The 23,513-nt window shown below is 44.0% G+C and overlaps 2 protein-coding genes across 6 annotated transcripts in view; both read left to right on the top strand.

Moving 5' to 3' along the window:
- The window catches only part of RAD54B (RAD54 homolog B), a 138,493-nt gene that overhangs the window by 18,431 nt on the left and 96,549 nt on the right, over positions 1 to 23,513 (top strand). The gene's annotated exons all lie outside the window — the stretch shown is intronic.
- On the top strand, positions 12,125 to 22,205 carry FSBP (fibrinogen silencer binding protein). Its single transcript, XM_032787214.2, has 2 exons — positions 12,125 to 12,560; positions 21,235 to 22,205. The coding sequence occupies exons 1-2, from the start codon at positions 12,190 to 12,192 to the stop codon at positions 21,758 to 21,760; spliced, it is 897 nt and encodes a 298-aa protein (XP_032643105.1). The 5' UTR covers positions 12,125 to 12,189; the 3' UTR covers positions 21,761 to 22,205.

Raw genomic sequence — 23,513 nt, 5'->3', positions numbered from 1 at the left:
GCTCTAGTTAATCTATAGCAAACCTTCCTCCCCTTGCAGGGAATAAGGCTCCCTGCTAACACTCTCCTGCTGCCCTCTGGCCGTGCTGTATCACATATGACGCTTACAGATCTTACAGATCTGATATTTCCTCTCCACCACTTAGGTCATTCGAGGCCAATAAAATCAACCTCTAGCCAATTCTAACATTTTCTCTACTCCTGTGTCGCCCATCTCATTGTGGATTCTAAAGCACAGTTTCTATGAGTGCAGGGACTCACTAGCTGTCCCCAACCTTCTCCTCTCCTCCGAACCTTCCTGTATAAAATCTCATCTGATGGGAAGAGTTTTGGCCATTCTTGCAAGTATAGTTGGGTCTCGTAGTTCTGCTCCTTCTCCTCATTCTGACTTGGTCTATGGCGAGACTTCAGAAAGTGAATCACATGTGCTGTATGCTTTCCAGTCAATGAGAATAGAATCTTGGGCACTTGGTCTTCCAGGCCATGGACTTGGAGTTTGAAACTGATGTAGTATGCTGTCCTCATCACAAGACAGTGTCTCCAAATCCTGTAGCATGAGCTGCTGATTCTTCTTCAGGATTATCCTCCTGAGATCTAACTTGTACTCCATCCATCTGCAAGATTGCTGTCTGTACTCTTCGTACAAATCCTCCAACAAGGAGCTTTGCTTGGGGAAAATCTCCTGTTCTTCTCTTTTAACTTTGAGTTTATGCTATCTTGAATATCTGCTGATCAGATGTTGGTGCAGTAAATGGGGTTAGGAGTATTCTCACAGTCTCCTGTGAAATATTCTTCCTGTCCACAGTTGAAACACATGTTCTTTTTTTGATCTTTCTTTGATCATTTGCTTTTCTGTTTCTTTAGGCTTTTGAGGGGCCTAATGTCCTTGGCCTAGAAATCTGCAATTGAATCAACCGCTGCTCAGCCAAGGAGGGCTGTGATAGCTCCTTTTCTTGAATGGTCTTATGTTGTTAACATGCAAAATTGTATCCTATCTCACTATTTCAGAATACATTTGGCTGCAACGTACAGGCAAGCTGTGCAATAAATTAATTAAATTTTAGGAACAATTCAAGGAAATGTCCTGTACAAATAATGTAAATATTCAGGTAACTAGCTAAACAAACAAAAAGACATAGGAAAAATTGTAATAGAAAGATTATAATACATGTAAGAAGAAATAAATAAACTTGGATATTTTATATTGCACTGTCTGCACAGTACAGGAAATTTTGTAATGTTGAAACAAATCCCCATATAGTAGTTTGAGGTAGGCAACCTATGGCATGCATGCCAAAGGCGGCACACAAGTTGATTTTTAGTGGCTATCACACTGCCTGGGTCCTGACCACTGGTCTGGGGGACTCTGCATTTTAATTTAATTTTAAATGAAGCTTCTTAAACATTTTTAAAACCTTATTTACTTTACATACAACAATAGTTTAGTTATATATTATAGACTTATAGAAAGAGACCTTCTAAAAACGTTAAAATGTATTACTGGCACACGGAACCTTAAATTAGAGTGAATAAATGAAAACTCGGCACACCACTTCTGAAAGGTTGCCAACCCCTGTAGTAGATTAATTTATAGTGCTGTTCCCTGAACAACAAGACTTGACAGCAGAGTCCATATTTGTTTTGGGGGATATTGATGTGTGGCTTTAAGTGGATATGAGTGGTCCATCCAGAAAGTTTGTTAAATTTTCCTTTGCCTCCTTTCTGAATTTGGTCTGTCGGATAGACTTGTACAGGGTCAAGTGGGGTTATGTTGACAGTAACAGTCATTCTTGTGGGGGAGGTAAGAGACTCATATTGTTCGGCATTTTGTTTGGATGTGCAATATTGTGTGCAGGAGTAGAAGGCCTGTTTAAAAAGCTGTTAATTTACTTGTGTTCCTTTTATTTAAAGGTAAAGTTTTATTCCCCCCTCCCCCCACCGACTTATGTATTAGCTTGGTTCTGGCTAGTAGTAGCACATTTTCATCTGTGGTGACTGTCTCTTCATTGACATTAGAATGACCATTTTGAATATTGCTGCTGTGCTAGAAATACAGTAGTCTGAGTGCAGGGGGATAATTGTTTGTGCAGGTTTGGCGAAGTAAGATGACGCAGGAGAAAAGTGTGCGCATAAACCTGTGTCATGTTTGATTTTTGTCTCATTGGTTTTGTCTGTTTATTTTCAGGAATCCAGGGTGTTAGCTGATTGCTGAGTTGGCTCCTCAAATCATGCTGTTCACTGGAAGGAGAATGTTTTAATAATCATGCCCCATAACTTAAGGTTGTGATCCCTGACTTTGCATATGTAACTGAGATCACCTAGCTGGATGCCACTACAGGACCATTATTGGCGCAATAATCTTTAGGTGGGTAATTGGCTCTGCATAGAGGGAGTATCAGGGAATTTAGTGTAACTGTGTTGTTTTTTTCTGACCTCAGTTACAGGAGGCTGCTTGCCCCTAAACTAGATGTGATTGTGAGTCTCCATCTTCAATGTAGGTCCCAAGATGAGATCATGGTGGGCCAAGAGTTGGTGTACACATTATGAAGAGTCACATCAGAGCCCCTTTATGAATTTATTGTCGTTACTAATTGTAACAATAATGGAGTTGCCAAGACTGATAGTGCTTAGTGACATCAGTGTCTATGCAAATAATGGTTTTTCTGAGTTGGCTGAGGGTCTCATGGTACTATGACAATCATGGGACTGTGTCATGTGGATTCTGATTAATTTGCTAGAGCTGGCCACAGTCTGGATCTAATGTTTGGGATAGGATAAAGATTGGGAGCATGAGGCTTGTCATTGATCAGCCATTGCTTCCTTTTGTTCAGGGTCACTTTCATGTCATAAAAAATTATGTGGTTGCTTAGGCTGACAGCTTCTTGAGGTTTGTGGAATACATCAACAAGGCACTTTGCTATTAGATGAAAGTTATCATTGATTTTTTCTTTTTTAGAGGGAAGGAAGCAACCCTGGGAGAAATGAGTCCATGCCCAAAAACCTGTCTTGGTATTTATTAATGGTCTGACATTGCCTAGTCTCAAGATTTCCTTTGTAACTCCATGAACACCTACTCAGAGTGGAATTTTTCATCATTTGGTCTAGCTGCAGGTCTTAAGACAGTGTTAGTCGTGTGATGGAGTGTTAACTGTTAGATTTGAAATGACTTTTCTTACTATTAATGTTAGCTCTATCACCTGTATTCAGTACCATTAATCATCAGGTATTTCTACTGTATGGGCTTATTGGGGATAATTAGATTTCTTTGGGTCCTGTCTACACTTCTGTTACAGATCAAGTGGGGTGCCCCCTACCATCCCGCAGGACTGCCATGAGGGGAATCTAAGCCCTTGAGTTCCTGGAACCCTAGGTGTTTTAAGCTGCTTCTTCCAGTGCTTGCTTATATAGATTCCAGTTAGGTGTGTGCGCCCCACATGCACAGTTGTCGGAAAGTTTTCCCCTAGCAGCACTCGTCGGGTCAGCTGTGGAGCCTGCTGGAGTGATGCCTCTTTGGCACTCAATATATGACCCTACTGACTCGGTGCCACCTCAGTTCCTTCTTACTGCCAGTGAAGGTCATTGGAAATGTGGTGGCTTGCTTAGCAAGTTCTCCTTTTGTTTTCTTTTGTTCTCATAGCCTTTCAGTTCACTGTAGTTATTAGTGTTAGTAGTGTTTAGCTGTTGGGAATGGTGGTTTCCCCTCCACCCTGACTGCCTATCTCCCCTTAGGGACTCGGGGCATGCCTCAGTTGCAATGGTTCAAACTCTGCAAGTCCTGCAATAAACCCATACCAACGGGTGACCCCCACAACACTTGTCTAAAGTGTCTGCGGGAGGCACACCAAGCCAATAGGTGCAGGATTTGTAAAGGGTTTTGCCCTAAAACAAGAAAAGAGTGGGACTTCTGTTTAAAGTAGCTCCTTATGAAGGCGGCTCTGAGACTGCAATCTGCCTCGGCATGGCAAGACCCGACACCGAGTTCATCGGTACGGAGCGCTCTGGTATCTGTGGCAGAAGCGGCACCACTGAAGGATTCTGGGCACAGAGACCCACGGCATCTCCGCTCCCTGGTGCTGAAGCCGGTGGGAACTGTCCGGCACCAGTTCCATTCCCTGGCGCCACAGGAGCGGCACCAGAAGCAGGGTAGAAGCGGATCACCACCTTCAAGACCCACTCTTTTGGAGTCGGCCAGTGGGGCGCATCCTTGAGAGCTTTGGAGCTGGCACCTTTGAAATCGACCCCGCAAAGGAGACCGTTGTGTTCAGTGCCATTGGACTCCCTAAGTCATATGGTAGAAGAGGTGGGGCTACCATCCACCCAGACACCTTTGAGGCTGCGAGGGACCTCATTGCCATGACAGCATTGTGGTCCTTGGCTCTCTGCGACAAGCCTCTGGCACCACTGAAGGCAGCACCGTCACAGGGAAAGATGGCAGCGTTGCATCCATCTACATCTCCAAGGCTCTGCTACTGGGCACCGAGAAAAAGGCACCGCTCTGAGTCCCGGCTCCGATCCATTTCATGCTGTCGCTCTGACTTGTGGCACCGCTCATCATCCTGGCCCCAATCCCCACCTCAGCAGAGGTCCCCGCCTCGGCACGGTTCCATTCTCAGCACCAGTTGAGGTCTCGGCTCTGGTTGTCTTCATGGTGCCACTCCGGATCCTAGCACCACTTATCAACCCAGCTTCACTTGGCCCCGCCATGGCCATCAAGATACCGGTCCTCATCTTCAGATTTGGAGGTGGGGTCCAGATCCTCACACTGAAGCTGGCATTGGTTGGCACATAGGTGCCCCAGTGTGGGCACAATGCTATGGCCAATGCAATGGCAGGGCTGGCACAGTGTCCCTTTTGGACCTCCTAGGCATATCACAAGGCCCAGGGTACCTTGTCCAAGAGCTCCCGGTTGGTGGTATCCAAGCTCAGGGTGCCAATGGCCTTGGCCAACTGCCTTGCCCTGTTTGAACTGTTGGCAACTTGCTCACTCCTGTATCTATCATGGAGGGTTGCTTTTCTGGTTGCCATTACTTTGGCAAGGAGGGTCTCAGACCTCAAGACCCTCTGACCCTCCATACACGGTCTTCTTCAAGGACAAGGTGCAGGTCAGGCCTCACCCGGTTTTCCTTCCAAAGGTTGTGTCCCAATTACACTCCAACCAGGACATTTTCCTGCCTGTTTTTTACCCTAAACCTCATGCGACCTGCCAAAAGCAACAGCTCTACTCTCTGGATGTTTGATGGGCACTTGCTTTTTACATCGAATGGACGAAGCTGTTCCGAAAGTCAAACCAACTATTCATAGTGGTAGCAGACTGTATGAAAGGTCTCCCGGTCTCATCACAGAGGATCTCATTGTGGATTACCTCCTGCATCTGCACCTGCTACGAATTAGCCAATGTTCCAGCCCCGGCTCTCACGGCCCATTCCACGAGGGCACAGGCCTCATCAGCAGCGTTCCTGGCCCAGGTGTCAATTTAAGAAATCTGCACGGTGGTGACGTGGCCCTCAGTGCACACATTTGCCACTCGCTATGCTATAACCCAGCATACTAGAGACAAAGCAGCCTTTGGCAGAGCAGTGCTCCAGTCTGTCATTCCATAACTCCGACCCCACCTTCAAGGTAGGGCTTGGGAGTCACCTAACTGGAATCGATATGAGCAAGCACTCAAAGAAGAAAAAATGGTTAGTCACCTTCCTGCAACTGTTGTTCTTCAAGATGTGTTGCTCATATCCATTCCAGACCCACTCACCTTCCCCTCTGTCCAGAGTAGCCAGCTAGCAGGAACTGAGTGGGTGCCATGTTGGAAGGGTCATATATTGAGCGCCATAGAAGCGCCAGTCAAGGTGACTCCACAGCTGACCCGACGGGTGCTTCTAGGGGAAAAATTTCTAATGACTGTGCACACAGTGCGCACACACCTAACTGGAATGGATCTGAGCAACACATCTCAAAGAACAACAGTTACAAAAAGGTGAGTAACTGTTTTTTACTGAACCTGAATACAGTCCAGCCAGTGTCCCAATATTGGGGCCCCTAGGCTCATTCTTGGGGTACAGACCTGATATCTAGCACCTCATCCCGAGAGCAGGAACCCATTGTGCAGCTACGTAGCCCCTGTGGGCACAATGCTGACCCTTTACACTCTGGGCTCTCTTCCTTAATAATATAAAATACAAGAAAGTATGGATATCAGTTAGAAAACAATAAACACCCTAACTGCAATGCCTAACTGCAACTAGCTCACACTACTCTTGGGAGTCCTTGGAGGGGACCATGTAGTCTCAGGAAGGGAGGCAGGGTCTCCCATGTCTTTTGGAGGCCCTGACATGCTGGGCTGCTTCTCTCTCCCCTCCTGTTGAGCTATAGGAAAAAATGGCCCAGGAAAGATCAGCTCCTCCCTCTTTATAACCTTCCTCTTTCCACTGGGGCCATTGCCAGGTGACCAGAGAGCCCTGCCAGATAACTTCATTGCCAAGGCAATCTCTCCCCAGACAAAGCAATTCTCCTGGGTAGGAGCCATCTCTTTGGATGACCAGCTGTCAAAGTTTAATGACTCCCTATTGTTTTTTTGCCACCAGCTTTTGGAATTTCAGCCCAATGTGGAGGCAAACAGGCATGGGCAGTGTGTATCATAGGCTGGGGGAAGCTATGCCTCCCTGAACAGCCCTGCATTACCCTGTCCACGCTCAGTTCCAAGGCCGCCTCCTGCTTGCTGCTTCCGTCTTGGCCCCAGCCTAGGCAGGCTGCTCCTCTTCAGGAAAGCGTGCTGGGGCTAGGGCATCTGCCCTGCGGCCAAGACTTGGGGGGCTGGGGCCGCCCTGGGCTGTGCTGCCTGGTTCTCCAAGGCTGGGAATGTTGAGCCTGCAGCGTTCCAGGGAAGGCAGAGGGGCTGAAGGCACTGGGGCCGCCCGCCTTGTGCTGGGGGCACTGGAGCCACTTGCTCGGTGCTTGGGCCACCCAGCAGTGGGACTGCAGCAGCTGGTGCTCCAGGTGCTGGGAGTTGGGTGCCACCCACCCAGCGCTTGGACAACTGGGGTGGAAAGGGGGGAGCAGTGGCTGCAGTGGGGGTGGGGGCTCTGGGCTCCGGCAGGGGAAAGGGGATCTCAGGCAGAGGGGGTGAGCCAGGGCAGGAGCTAGACTCCCAGAGCCTGCTGTTCACCCACTGCCCATGAAAACAGGTAATAAAGGCAAAAGGCTGCACATTCAGATGGAGTTTATATGCAAACTGCAAAGATCCCCCACGATCAAATAGAATTTATAAGTTGTACAGAGCCTCCTAACTCACCACAGCTTCATATACAACTGCTTGGGAGACCTGGTTACACCATAATTGTTCTGTGAATGAGCTATACTATTTTTCCAGTTTATAGTATAGTCAGGATTGTGACCATGTTTTGTAACAGGGCTAAAGCATTGGCCATATCTCCCTTGACATTAATGCCTCTTGGACATGTTGCCAGGCTTAAACATGATTAAGGTCATATTTACTCTATGAATTTGAATAATTTTATAACATATCCTCTAGCATGATTTTATTTGCAATGTACGTAGATCCACAGAGTTGCACCATTCGTTTATTTCTTGGTTTGGTGCTAGGGGGTTGGCCTCTAGAGCCTTTGTGAATATTGTTAATAAGAAATTAATTTTATCTGTTCTGCCTTGATGGGATCAGTGTTAGTCCTTCAGGGTGTCTAACACCTTTCCAGTCAGGGCAGCTGTCTGGAATGCAGTACAAGAGGCTGCCCTGGGCCAAGTCCAGACTTGAATAGTCACAGTGCTAATATTTTCACATATTGTGTAACACGGAGTTCATAATTTGATAGTCTTATTCCACTTTGTCACATGAATAACAAGGCTTTGTGTAATGAGGCAATTACTCCTGAGGGCATTCTGTGCCAAAAAAAATAAAAATTCTGCACTAAAAGAATTAAAATTCTGTTCACAGTATTTTAAAATTCTGCAAAATTCTTCATATTGTATTTGTCAAAGAAATGTGGAGGCTCCAGCGTGGCATTTGGGAGCAATGGAAGGCCACTGGCTGCACTGAGTTGGGAGATCACTGTGCAGCTTCTTCCCCTCCCCTCCCACTGAGACATGGACTCAGTAGTTAGGCTGCACCCAACCCTGACATAGTGCAAGGACCAGGCCTGCCCCAGAAACACCCCAAAGCCCTGCCCCTCCATACCAGGTGCGGGGAGGCAGGCTCAGCAAGGCAGGATCCAAGTGTGGAGGGGCTTAGTGTGGGGGGATCCTAGTGTGGGTTGAGAGGGTTCTGTATGGGGCAATCTGGGTGTGGACAGCTCAGTGGGGATCCGGGAGCGGAGGGGCTCTGGATGCACAGGGCTTGTTGGGTTTTTTTGGGTGCAATGGTAATGGGACTCTGCAGGGGGGTCCAGGTGAAAGAGGTTGGGGCTCAGTGCAGGGGCTCTGAGTGAAGGGGAATAGAGCTGTGCAGGGGGTTCTGGGTGTAGGGGGCTCAGTAGGGGGTCCAGATGCTGCAGGAGTGGGACTCTGTGGGGTGGGGATCCATGTGCAACTGGTTGGGGCTTGGTGGGGTGGGGGTGTGGGTGGCTCGTCAGGGTGGTCCAGGTGCAGGGGGAGTGGGGCTTATCAGGGGAATTCTGAGTGCAGGAGGATGAGACTCAATGGCAGGTCTGGATATGAGGGGATCTGGATGCACACGGGTTGTGCAGATGGGGGAGCAGTTCCCTGTACAGGAATCCCTCCCCCTGTAGCTGAGGAGTGATGGATGCAAGAAACGGGGGCGGGGTGGGGGGCGGATTTTGCAGAGCTTCCTGCAGCTGGGGGAGAAATCTGGGAATAGGTCTGACCTAGCCCTGGATGCCGTGTGGGGGAAGAGGAAGTCTCATCCAGCCCAGCCTGGACTAGCAGCTGAGCCTGGCGCAGGGTAGGAGCCACCAGCCAGGTCTTCTCCAGTCCTGCTTCCTGCCCCACAGTGATTTACCTCTCTGCCAGCTGCCCTGGGCACCCAAAACATACTGCACTTTTCTGCGGGGAAGCAAAGAGATCTGCAGGGGACATAAGTTCTATGCATGTACAGTGGCGCTCAGGAGTAGGCAATAGAGAGTGTATTGGGATTTTCCTGTGTCCCAGTTAAGTGAGCTCTGATTTGTGCTCTTGAATTAATTGAGTTAATACACATACTGAAGCATGTGAGTGAGGGGAATGAGAATTGAAACTGGTAAGTTACAAGTTGGTCAAGAGCTGTGGAAACACTGGAGTTGTAGATAGAGATAAATTTGGGGGAAGCGATTAGGGTTGTCAAGTGAAGGCTTAGGGTATGTTTCATTCAGGGGAGATGGGAAGGCTCCAGGCACTTTAATGATCATTGTACAGACCTGACTGAGTCCTTCTAGTGTGTGGTTACCAGTCTGTAGTAATAGAACTCAGCCTTTGAATTCCTCAGCTGGCTTTGGGCAGAGTCCCACCATGATCTTTAGATTTGGGCCTGTAAGGCTCACTCCGGTTTGGCCAATGTACGTGGCAGAGGGGCAAACTGGTCAGTCTCTACGCAAAAGAATAAATGGATACAAATCTGACATCAGGAATCCTAACATTCAAAAGCCAGTGGGAGAACACTTCAACCTCTCTATAACTGCTCAGTAACAGACTTGAAGGTGGCAATTTTGCAACAAAAAAACTTCAAAAACAGACTCCCAAGAGAGATTGCTGAACTCTAATTAATATGCAAATTAGATACAATTAACTTAAGTTTAAACAGAGACTGGGAATGATTGGGTCATTACACTAATTGAATCTATTTCCCCATGTTAAATTCTCCTTACACCTTCTATGGGTCACCTTGATTATCACTTCAAAGGTTTTTTTTTCTCCTGCTGCTGATAGCTCATCTCAGTTGATTGGCCTCTTGCAGTTGTCATGGCTACTTCCACCTTTTCATGTTCTCTGTATGTATAAATATCTTTTTTCGGTGTGTTCCATTCTATGCATCCAAAGAAGTGAGCTGTAGCCCACGAAAGCTTATGCTGAAATAAATTTGTTAGACTCTAAGGTGCCACAAGTTCTCCTGTTCTTTTTGCGGATATAGACTAACACGGCTGCTACTTTGAAACCTGTCTAAAACCAAAGTAACTTTTACTCTCAAAGCATACAAGAGTCACAGATCTTTAGGCGAAACAAGAACTTGTATGCCCTTACACCTTCTTGTGAGTCCTTAGGGCATAGTCCATATATCAAAGTGTAGGCCCGTCCTGTAGTCCTCTTGTTGTGGGCAATGGGTGGTTGTTGCGAGAGGGAGTAGAGTATATCTTCACCTTAAGTAAAGTTTCTGTCCCCTCTATGTGACTCATTCACTTGCTTCAGTGTCCTAGTCAGGTGGTTAAAGCCCTAGCCCTTGTTAGAGAGAAACTGGGAGAATCAGTTTTTTTGCTTGATTACTCTCTTTAGAAAATACCATTGTTCCCACAGAGTCATTCATAATTGATGGTCCTCTCATTCAGGGTCAGACACCTCAATCTTTCACACTAGACATTACTATAGGCAAAGAGCAAAGCATGGGAAAAAGAGGGCAAGCTAAGCATAAAAAGCAGTGTTTTTACCAAGTGCTCACACTCCGAATAAGAGTTTTGTTTCTCAAGTTCCATCTACAATGAGCTTCAAAACTTTAAGAAACTCTATTTAATCTTGCTTTGAATGCAGTCCTAAACAAATGAATGACCACACTCCTGCCTAGATCTGTCTTTATTGCCTTTAGATACTTTTAACTATAATTAGATTTCTTCCCCTTCACCCCCATCCCAGCCTATGTTTTTCAAGGATAAACATGGTAAGCTGGAGAAGCTGTTGCCAGTATCTCTTCAAATCAAGCTCATTTTCAAACTCTTGACTTTTCGGTCATAGACCTCCTTTTTCAAACTTGGTGCTCAGAACTGTACACAGTAACCCCCTACAAACTCCCCCCTTTTAAGTGGAATCATTCTTTTCCTTAGCTTTATAAGTTCTTGTGTTTCTCAGATTTTGTTAGTTTAATTTAGGCCATGGATGTTTAAAAGCTGGTATATGTATTTTTAAATAAGACTGTCTTTAAAGTGAGATTTCTGAAAAACATTAGCTATGCAAAATGATTAGCACTGGTACAGCATGCACATCTTGTTAATAAAAATATTTCACTCTGAAAGAATGCCTGGAAGTAGTATTATAAAAGTAGATTTTTTTCCTGACGGTTAGTGTGAAAATCCCAGTATCCACACACTGTAATACACTCAGTAAATCTGTCATGATTGAATGTAACCTTTATTACATGCAGACTGGGAGTTAGATCATGCCATTTCTTAGGCACCGCAGACTGAATGTTGATGACATACACATTACAGGACAGGCATGTTTTAGCAGGGCACAGCTGCAGGCAGAATCTAAAGGACAATTAATTGTTCATGTATGTCTCTTTTGTTTTTGCTCTAGATAAATGTTTTATCATTAACAGAGACTGCTTCTTTAAAACGCCTGTGTGTAGGTAGCTAAAGCAGCCTGCGAAATGCAGGAGAAGCTTAGCTTTACTGTGAAGTCTGAGACTGAGTGTAACCTAACTAGCTAGAGGATATGCAATTCCTGATTGACAGCAGGACTAGCATTATGCAAATACTCTAAGAGCTAACAGCAGCTGGGAAACAGTGATCAGGGGCTCTGTTAGGGATCTCTCTCTACACACCACACTTATCTCTCTAGTTTTTATCTCGTCTGCTGTTGTGTTTCATTTCAACGATCAATAAATTACACAGAACAATTTGTTGCTTTTTTTACATTATTAAATTTTAAATCTCAGAGCAGTTTGTTTTTCAGCTAGAGATCTGTGAGAGCTTTTTACTCAAGCTAAATTGGTTAAATTTCAGCTAGTAACATGCTTATCTTTAAACCTTTCTGTTTTAAAATCCTGCGTGTCTGGTCCCTTCATACTAAAGTGTATTTTGCTTGTTTCTTCCCGTCGTCTTCAGTCTGAAGCCTTATGTAGGTCAGGCTTGGCTTAAGCAGATTTCCTGAACCTGCGTCAGCTTAAGCTGAAGGAATTTTAATAAACCCTCCCTTGTAGGCGTGGGCCTAAATGAGACTAGCCTAGTTAAGCCTGATCTTTTTCTGTTTGTGAAAAAGAGCTGAGCAGAGCTAGTGACTGCATGGTGGTTTCAAAAACTGCCTCCTTAATTCAGAGATAACAATGGTTGGGAAGGCCAGATCTTCTAATTTTACCTTATCTGAAAAGCTTGATTTGCTAAAACTTGTGAAGCCGTATGTTAAAATTCTTGAAGAACATACCAATAAGCATTCAGTAATAGTGGAAAAAAACAAATGCTGGGATATCATAGCCGATAACTACAATGCCATCGGAGTAGATCGTCCTCCTCGTACTGCACAGGGCCTGCGCACGCTGTACAAGAGGCTCAAAGAATATGCCAAACAGGAGCTATTGCAGCAAAAGGAGACCCATTCAGAATATAAAAGCAGCATTTCCGAGCCAACCAAGAAAGTTGTGGAGATGATTCCACAGATTTCCAGTGTGTGTTTAAGAGACAGGAGCAGTTTTCAAAGGTGAGATACATTTTACTTTCTTATTAAATTAAAATTATGGCGCCTCCTACCTATTCTATAAGGCTTATTAGTAACTTGAGTTCAGTGTCCTAAAGCAAATACTCACAACAGAATTGAAAAGGATTGGAAACAATAGCAAGATACTATTTCCTTTGTTTTATGGTGACTTAACATTGCATTCTATTTTCAGCTGTGTTTCAAAGCTTGTTTCAGTGTCTTGTGTCATATTCTGGAAGGTGAGGGTTAAGAGGGAATCACAGAGAAATACTAGCTCCAACCTCTACCCCTCCCTCACCTTTTAATAGGCAGATTATTCAAACACTGACAAAGTGATGGCTATTCTCCTCCATTTAAGGTAATACTTCAGTCATCTTGCTGCATATAAAACTATTACCAGTTTACATAAGATCTATATAAAGTTCAGGGAACCAATAAATCTATTTCATATACCTTGTCTGTATCATAAATTATTCTATTAGGCAAATATTAAATATGTTTTAACTGAATCCAGACCTTAAGCACTTTGTCTCCATACAGTAAAGTGCCTTTAACATTACAAATAGATTTTTACAGATTACTTTTCCTTCACTTGCTGACATTTTCTGAAACCAGAGCAAAGCTGATTGCAATATAAACTGTAAATAACAATACATGTATTGTATGCTAGGCAGTTTGTAAGCATATAAACAGAGATTGGGGAGCTACGGAATCAGTAGTTTTCTCTTTTGTAGTTCTTTTTAGTGCTCCATGAAGTGAGAGACTGTCTAGATTTGAGTCAGACATAATACAAGCAGGCAGTGGGCAAGCTTTCCCCACAGCTGCTATAATGCCCCTCAGATCAGACTTGCAACACACTCTCTTGGTACAGTATTGGTCTTTTCAGGATCAAAAACTGCTAGGGTCTGATTTTGCTTCCTTTCCTGATTCCTTTAAACTAACAAGGATAAAAGTAAACTCTGTCCACTACCCAGAAGTAATGATAAAGCCACATTTTTACATTCTTTTCACTACCAGATCAAAATAACATGTGAAGCTGGCTTCCCATTAATCAGATACTACTTATAGTTGGTTGGTGCAATAGCTAAGTGTTCTAGGAGAAGCTGCCATGTGCACACACGGGAAGTTTGATTCATGTTGCCAATGACTGAACCAAATGGTAACAATTGTCTAAATCCTAACCTGCCAGATTCTCTTAAAAAAATAACATGCTCTTGTGGGGCTTTGGTGTAAAGAAATCTGTAGCACCAGTGCAGTCTAGTTGCTACTGGTGAATGCTCATATAGGTAAAAGTCAAAAGATCTTATTAAAAACAAAACAGCCTTTTTAATTAGGTATAAAAGTGATGTTTTGATCACCACCTACTGTAATGAAGAAAGTTAGTCTGAGAGTTGTAGGTATTTCATGGACTTTATACAGTAATGGTGCTTTTCATGCACAGCATGTTCAAGAGCCATAATTTGATTCCTGCAACTCAAACATATTTGGACTTTGTTAGGACTCGGAGAGCATTGAATTGGTGCCCAAAATGATTTCCCCTAATATACCAGTTGGTGCACTAAGTATTGGAGAAATACTTTTTAAATAATTTATACAAAATACACTATTATTTTGTATTCTTTCATTTTAACCCTGAATTACATCCTCCCCCCCCCCCCAACATAACCAGTTTTAACCCCTTATAACACGACTTTGTTTTTGGAGGTGTATATATATATAAATAGTTGACAAAGTTGTAATGTCACCTGGTATCTGGTAAGAAATTCTTACCTAATTAAGTTAAATTAAACAAAACCTATGAATCATGAGTGCCTCAGGGTTATAATACCACCCCCATTATGGTAACTGTTGTTTCCCTTTCTTTCAGTGAAGTTGGCAGGAGTCCCACTGTAACTGCCAAAGAGGAGCTTCTCTTATTACAGTTCCTTCTTTCTGTTTTCACCTTCTATCTCACTGTTGTTTAGCTCTTAAGAAACTAACTAAAACTAACTCACAGGTCTGAGTTACATGGAGGTTTAGCATTTTGCTTGTTTCTTGGTGGGGTCCACTGTAGTGGATCATTATGGATTTCTCACCATTGGGCTGTTCTAGACCGTATCAACTCCCAGTCTACCTCCCCTCCCTTTTCTGGGAGCCTCTTTTTCTCTTTAGCTTGACCTGCTTCTCCTGATACTTGTTTCCACCCCTTGCCTCAGGCTAGGAACAGCAAGTAAGGATGAGGAAGGCCACATTAGGAGCAGAGGCTATGGCTGGAAGAAAAACAGCATGTAGCCAGCAGTGGAGAAGAGACTGGCAGTTGTAGTTAGCAGTGGGAATGTTAAGGTTGTAAAGTCAAGCACTCAAAAGTTATGAAGTAAAAGAATTAAGGCCCGTGCAACCTTAATTGTCCCCTTTTGTGTATGCATTATAATACAGTCTTTAATTACATTATCACATTATTTTTCCCGCAAGACCACTGTCTCATTCAGTGCACAAGATGGACACTGCTTAAAGAATGAATCCGGGCTGTGTATTGAATGAAGCGGTTGTCAGTAGTCCCCCTGCCTCATTTGTTGTACAAGTAGAAAGGTGTGTGGTGAATGAGGCAGGGTATTGCATGAAGAGAGAGGATGTTCTCATGGTTAAGGCAATTGAATCTTACCCTGGAAAACTGGGTTCTATTCCTGCCTCTGTCACAGAGGCTCTTGGATCCACACAGGGATTTAGGTGTTGTGACACTCAGGATTGCAATGCTTGACTTTCAGGTTCCTAGAAAACCACTGTAATTACTGGGATCCACAAAGCCTGAATTAGGTGTCTAGGCTCCCTATGCAATGCATAGGGAGAAATAGGTACCTAAAAGTGGGATCCACAAAAGCCAGTACACTAGACGGGGAGTTGCCTAAGCTAGCTAATTGGAGATGCTGACAAGAAAGGTGTATCCTAAGCCTGCCCCTCTCATGGACTTAGGCACCTCCCTGTAGTTGAGATTTACATGCCTATCTCTGCATTCTAGAACCAGGAGTCCCTTTCTTAGCATCAGGCAGTCTGAGTGCCTAAGCAAGAATGGAGGAGGAGAGAGGTGGAGGTATCTCCTTATAACTTTTAGCTCAGTGGTTAGAACACTCATCCAGGATGTGGGAAACCAAGGTTCAATTCCCCCTTCTGTATGATGGGAAGAAAGGATTTGAACAGGGGTCTCCTACCTCTTAGGAGAGTGCCATAACCACAGACATATGGAACAGTCTGATGTGGGGCTTCCTCAGTCTCTTCTGTTGAATCTGCTCCTCCACTTTGGGTAAATAATTAGAGTAATTAGGGCAGAGTGAGAGAGTGAGACTGACTCTATAGCTTGGTGGTTAGGCACCCACCTGACAGATGGGTGACCTCAGGTGTCTGGTTCCTCTGTTTGGGTTGCATAGGGAAGATAGGTAGGGGACTACCTCATTTCTCTTACTTTGTGGATTGTGCTGGGGCTTAGGCATGAGCTAGATGTCTGGACTTCTAAAGTGAGGCTGCAGTATACATGCTCAAAGTGAGAAAATATAGCCATCTACAGGAAAAAAGTTACTGAGTGAGTTTAGGTGCCTGTGGGATTAGACAGCAGCTGAGACAGGGAATTGTAGATTGCAGTGATGCTTAAAACTGAGATTTAAGCACCTAAGTCCCCTTGTGGATCATTTGTGATGCTAGGCAACTCACTTTAACTAAACTTTTCACAGGTTGCCAGTAACTATGGTCATAGCTACGTTACCACTTATGTCGGCAAAATTTGTTGCTCAGTGGTATGAAAAAAACATATTTCTGAGCGACATAAGTTTCACCGGCATAAGTGGTAGTGTGCACAGCGCTCCTGCCGACATAACTACTACTAATTGCAGATGGTTTAATTATGTTGACGGGAGAACTCTCCCATCAGCATAGAGCAACTACATGAGAGATCTTTCAGTGGCACAGGTGCATCGGTATAGCTGTGACACTGTAAGGTCTCTAGTATAGACATAGCCTATGTGTTCCTCATTTTCTGGGTGCCCAAGTTGAGAAATGTGGGGCTAGATTTGCAGAAGTGCAGAACACTCACAGCTGAAACTGAAGGCAAGAGCTGTGCTTTAAAGAAATAAAGTGCTATAAAATGAATGCTAAGTAAAAATTGAGGCCATAGGCCCTTAAATTGAACATCCACAATTAGTGGACACTTCTGACCTTAATCTCTCTGTACCTCAGACCTAGAGCCCTGCAAATCCACAAGTATCCATCCGCTTTATATCTATGGACCATTCCTGTGTATAGCTGCGCAGATGCAGATACAAATTTTGTATCCGTGCAGGGCTCTGACGGTCAGAGACAGCCAGGCAGCTTTGAGGAACTGTGGTGTGGATCCGCCACCTGCCCTGGGCAGGTAGCCTGTGGGGCAGGGACACTGAGTGGAGAGACTGGGGGCCAGGGACACTGGGCGGGAGTTGGGCTGCAGCTCCCCACAGCTGCCAGTGCGTCTCTCCCTGATCCAGAACTGGCTGGGGAGGGGGTGGCTCGAAGCTGCAGCCCAGCCACGGTAAGAGCCTTGCAGACAGCTGTGGGGAGCTGCGGTGGATCCTACACCTGCCCTGGATGAGGGAGCCGAGCAGCCCCTGGGCACGTCCACAGGTCTCACCCCTTCCCCCTGGCCAGGCCAGTGTGGAGCCCAGCCAGGGAGCCTTGGGGAGCCGCGGCAAACCCTGTGGTGCACGGGAAGGGGCTGAGAGCAGCTCCCGGACGTCTCCCCACCCAGCTCAGGTCAGGTGGAGGGTCCGTGATTCCTCATGGTCTCCCCACAGCAGCCCTAGCGGCTCTCCCCAACCGGGCTCTGGTGGGCGGGGGTTGCCTTGGAGCCTCAGCCCAACCCCGAGTACAGAGCCTGCAAATCCATGGATATCTGCAGATAATTTTTACGGATCGGATGTGGATACGTATTTGTTTATCCGCACAGAACTCTAGGCAGATCCTCATCTGTAAAATGGGAATAATGATACTGTAATACCACTTTCATGGAGTGTTGTGAAAATAAATTCATTAATATCTAGGAAGCATTCAGATTCTGTAGTGATGAGCACCACAGAAAAGTCCATAAGGAAATTAATAATTCTGTCTTCAGAGCAGGGTTTAAAAAGTGTGCCATAAATATGGCCTAAGGCCACACATTCAACAAGGAGGATAACCAAAATATTGAATAGCTGATCATTAAGTAAGCATCATCCATCCTATTCACTGAAGAAGAGAGGGGTCCCGTGGAAGAAAATAGTATGTAATTAAAAATTATATCATAATGCATATAAGAGTGCATGGGTCTTAATTCTGGTATTTCTTAACTTTCTTGGCTGGCCAGCCTTCCGCCCTCTCTGTGGTTTCCCGCCTCTACTCCATGCTATGACTCTCTTGCTACCTCACAGCTACTCACACACGCAGAAGTCCAGCAGCAGAGTGAGGGGCTATCCAGTTTATTTTATTTAATGCAGCATGCGTGATTGCTTCCTTGTGGGTAGGTAGCAAATGTGTGCATTTGGTGCAAGTGACTAATGGTCCATAAAGCCCATGTCTGGGCTCTTCAGATCAGAATGGTTTAATTGGAGGAGCTAAGGGAGATAGAGAGGTACATACATGAGACTTTCTGGAATGCAGTAGAGTGGTCCCACCCTCTCATCCCTCAACCTCTGTGCTGTTGAGGAGGATGAAATCTCAGGGAAGGTGCACATCAAACTGGAGCAGCGGGAAATAATCCCATAGTTGGAACCCTTCTTCCAGATGATGTCATCGTAACTTCTCACACTGAGGCTACCTCTCTGTGGGAGGGGACCCCTGTTATTAGGAAAAGACAAGAATTTAGTTATTAAAAATATAGATAGTTGGATTTGTGATGTCTGGGATAACCGTACGATGAATAACCTGCCAGGTGTGAAGACCTCTCAAGACATCTAGATACACTTCTGTGAGGTGCTGGGGAGCACATAGGTGCCAGGAACATAGGGAAAGGTAGAAGAGAGGTCCTGAAGGCCAAATTCAGGCTGCTAGGTAAGAGATTGAAGTCCAAGACCTCATCAGTAGCATTCTCTGAAATGCTTGCAGTTCCACATGCAGGGCTAGTTAAACGGATAGAACTGCAGAGTCTCAATGTGTGGATGAGATGATGGAGTTTGGAGGAGGGAGTTAGGTTTATTAGGAACTGGAGAACCTTTTGGGAAAGGAGGATCTATACAGGTAGGATGAGCTCCACTTAAAGCAAAATGAAACCAGATTGCTGGAATGTAAAATTAAAAAGGTCAAAGAGGAATTTTAAAACTAAGGGCTGGGGGAAAGATTGCGCATATGGAAGAACACATGGTTCAGACAGAGACATCCCTTAGAGGAAGCTTTATTAAAGGGAATATTTTATAACCTAGTAAAGAGAAGAGGAGAGAAGTTGATAAAATGCAGGTAGGATCTGAAGAGAAACAGTCGAATGAAAAGGAGTGCCTTTCAGTTACATCACATGAAGGCAAACAACTAAATATTGACAAAATTTAAAATTGTTTGTATACTAAAGCAAGAAGTTAAAAAGCTAAGATGGGTGAACCTGAGTGCCTGGTATTAAATAAGGCTATTGATATAATATTCATCCTAGAAACTTTGTGTGATTATGATAATCAATGGAATGCAGTAATATCAGAAATATATCAGAATGACAGAGTGGATTGTGCTGGTGGGGGAGTGGCATTACATGTGAAAGAGAGCATGGAGTCAAATATAGTAAAAATCTTGAATGAATAAAACAACACTATAGAATCTCTATGAATAGAAATTCCATGCTTGAATAATGAGTATAGCAGGAGGACTATACCACCGCCTGACAAGGATGGTGATTGTGATTGTGAAGTGCTCACGGAGATTAGAGAGGCTTCAAAAACAGAACAGTTAAAACCTCAAAATAATGGGAGATTTCAACTATCCTCATATTGACTGGAAATGTCCCATCACCTCAGGATGGGATGCAGAGAGAAAATTTCTAGACACCATTAATGACTGCGTCTTTGAGCAGCTGGTCCTGGAATCTACAAGGGGAGAGGCAATTTTTGATTTAGTACTAAGAGGAGCACAGAATCTGGCCCAAGAAGTTGTAATACAGTAAAAGCTGTTTTTTATCCGGCACTTCACCATCCGGAAAGCTCTATAAGCCAGCATTTCTGATCTTCATTAAAATTCTGTTTTATAGTCCGGTTGGTGCCGGGCCAACAAGGGATTGGGGTATGGGAGGAGGTATGGAGCGTGGGCTCTGGGAGGGAGTTTGGGTGCGGGAGGGGATGCAGGGTGCTGGATCCTGGGGCCACTTACCTTGGGCAGGTCCCCGCAAGCGGCAAACTGCCCTGGCTGCTCCTAGGCAGAAGCATGACAGACGACTTTCTGAGCTGCCCCACCCTGAGCGCTAGCAACACAGCTTCCATTAGCTGGAAACCATGGACAATGGGAAATGTAGGGGTAGCTCCTGTGGACGGAAGCGGAACTCAGAGTTGCCTGCCGTGCCTCCACTTAGTAGCAGCCAGGACAGATCGCTGCTTGCGGGGAGCCGCCTGAGGTGAGCGGCCCCTGGGTCAAGCATCCTGCACCCCCTCCTGTGCCCCAAGCCCCCTCCTACACCCAAACTCACTCCCAGAGCCTGTGCTCCACACCCCCTCCCGCATCCAAACTCCCTCCCTCTTAGTTAATCACCATTTTTCACTTACTGGCATCTCCCATTTCCCCAACATGCTGGATAAAACAGCTTTTACTGTAGCTGAACCACTCGGTAATAGTGGCGATAATGTAATTAAGTTTAACATCCTTGTAAGGGGAAAAATACCAGAGAAACCAACCACAGTAGCATTTAACTTTGGAGCTATGCAAAAATAGGGAAGCTAGTTATAATGAACAGTCCTGAGTTAAATGGCTGCAAGCTGTATGGAAACTTTTAAAAAACACCATAATAGAGGCTCAAATTGTGTACCCCAAATAAAAAAAACCCCAACAACTACAAGATGACCCCACCAAAAAGCCATCATGGCTAAACAATAGCGTAAAAGAGGAAGTAAAAATTGGAAGTCAAATCCTAGTGACTAAAATAGAAAGGAACATAAACTCTGGCAAGTCAAGTGTAAAAGTGTGCTTAGGCAGACCAAAAAAGAATTTGAAGAGCAACTAACAAAAAACACACAAATTAAAACCATTTTTGCTGTTAGGTACATCAGAAGCAGGAACCCTGCCAAACACTGTGGCCACTGGACAATTGAGCTGCTAAAGGAGCACTCAGAGAAGACAAGACCATTGCAGAGAAACTGAATGAATGCTTTGCATTGATCTTCACTGCAGAGGATATGAGGGAGATTCTCACACATGAGACATTCTTTTTAGGTGACCAGTCTGAGGAACTGTCTGCGATTGAGGTGTCCCAAAAAGAACACATTTGTTCTGCACAATTCAGTATAGTCTCTTAAAATCCTATATATTTCCCAGGGCTTACATCTGTCACCTCTCCCCACTGGGGAAGTTGCATACAGTCCTAGCTCACCTTAATACCTAAACTGAATAAAGTAAGTTCTTCCAAGATATATTGCAGGAAATTGCCATATTTATCACAAGTTAAATCTGCTCCTATTTTTGTATATAATGGCTTTTGTTTACAGATAATGACTTAATTATTATATATATGTTTTAGTGCTAACATAGATAAAGAAACAGTTGCTGGTACCAGTTCCCCACAAGCAGTGTTGGATCACCATCCTGCCACAGTCACAATGGAGTTGGAACCAGAAGAGGATGTCAAACCTCCTCCTTCCTTGGCTGTAGATTCACAGCAGAGTGAGGACTTAGAACAAGGAGAAGAACACCAATTGGTGCATGTTATGGAGAGATCTCCTTCAACTTCACTATCATCTGTTGATATGAGAATGATGTTGTCTTCATCTCCCATCCCAAGAAGAGATGATTTTTTTAGGCTTGAGGTCGGAGAACGCTTTAGGCCAGCGGGTGGGTATGAGCCACAGATGTTGCAAATGCTGAAAGAGGAGCATCAGATAATCTTGGAAAATCAAAGAAAAATTGGGCTTTATGTCCAAGAAAAGAGGGATGGCTTGAAAAGAAAGCAGCAGCTGGAAGAAGAGCTATTGAAAGCAAAAATCAAAGTAGAGAAGCTGAAGTCAATAAGACTACGACGTGATCTGCCAGAATACAACAGTCTTTAAATATTTATCATCTCTGTCATGTAATCTGAGATGTTTTATTCTCTGAGATACTTTCTAATAAATTCTTTTGGCCTAGCAAAATGATTTTTTATGTTAATTTGGATGGATCAGAATCTAGCCTTGAAAAACGAATGCATGTTTTCCATTTTGTTGTTTATGTACATTAGCAAAAATGTCAAATATCTTTCACAGGTTTGAGTCTTCTCAATATTTCTAGTCTGAAGTATAATCAGATACTGTAGTTCTAAATGTGTAAGATAAAAAAACTGCCTTTGGAAATCTTCCACGGAACTTTTATTAGACCTGGAACAAGCTAATGAAAATTTAGACAGGTGTTCTTAAAGATGTTGATTTTATGCTTTATTCTTTTTTCAAAGCAATTCCTATCCTTTTTAGTATTCTTTATGAAGTTATTTGAAGGTTAATAAATATATATATATATAGAGAGAGAGAGATAAAGGCCATGTTTCTTTTTCACTCATTTTAAATTAGTAAAGCCTATGGCAATGGTGAGACTTTGCTAATGTATTATATTAGCTTGGGGAACATAGGAAACTGACTGGATTGTTTTATTTTTTATGCTCAGCTGAGGAAAGGTTGAGTAAATGCACATATCTTTTTAAAATTTAACATTTTTTATAATATTCAGTGGATGAAAGTTTACATAAGATAATTTCAAAATAGAGATGCTGAAGGCAACATTTAAATTTTCAGAACTACATTCATGCATAATTTGTGTGCACAGTTACTGTGATTGTGTATTCAGTTGTGGTAATTACACTGGCAAGTGACTAGGAAGATATCTAATTTTTTCATTTCCATGAATAATTACTATGATACATGTGCAACCAAGACAGATGCTGGTGCATTTGGATCAATGTCACTGTTATGCTGTAGCTACCAAAATGCAATAGTTTTTCTACATAAATAATTTGTGACCCAAAAGCCAAGTAAAATTCTTTATTATCTAGGATAATTTTTGTGAGTGGTATGACTTTTTGATTTATTTACAAATAAAATCCCAAACATAAAAAATAAATCCATTCCCCTATCCTTCCTAGCAACATCTGAAGACTGCAGGATTGCATAGGTTTACTTAAGGGCTTAACTGAGCCTAAAGAACCTTTATTTGTGGTGCTGTTGTGAGAGATGGAGAGAAACCAGCTTGACTGTCAGAATCCAGGATGAACTTGTGGAGTTATGTAGTGGGGTGGGGGGGAAGTGAGAGGAAACAAATCTTTTACTTACAATCTGAGGAATTTGGAAATCGAAATCACTGAGATTCAATGAATGTGGAATCAAACAACCCTTTTTCCCATCTATAGTCACTTTAGGATAGAGCAGCACTTTAAGGCCAGGTCTAAACTCACACTTATGTCGGCAAAACTTGCGTCACTCAGGAACCGCTCCACCTCCCCGAGTGACATAAGTTTTGCGAGCATAAGTGCTCATGTATACAGCGCTGTGTCACTGTTCATTTAGGTAGTTTTATTATATTGAATGGAGAGAGCTCGTGTCGAGCAGCTACATGAACGATCTTACAGCGGTGCAGCTGCATCGGTACAGCTGTGCCACTGTAAGTTTGCTAGTGTAGACATGGCCTAAGATGAGAACCCCATTATCTCCATTGTGCCTTTTGTATGCCTTGAAGGTGTTAACTTCTCAATAACTAGCCTTGATTTCAGTGTACATCCTGGCCAACCCCAGGATTCTTCAATTCCAGGATACTGATATGTCTTGTAAAGCTGGAACC

This window comes from Chelonoidis abingdonii, chromosome 2 (assembly GCF_003597395.2).
Source record: "Chelonoidis abingdonii isolate Lonesome George chromosome 2, CheloAbing_2.0, whole genome shotgun sequence".
NCBI classification, from domain to species: Eukaryota; Metazoa; Chordata; order Testudines; family Testudinidae; genus Chelonoidis; species Chelonoidis abingdonii.
The sequence above is the reverse complement of the archived record's forward strand: the minus strand, read 5'-3'. Positions and strand labels throughout refer to the sequence as shown.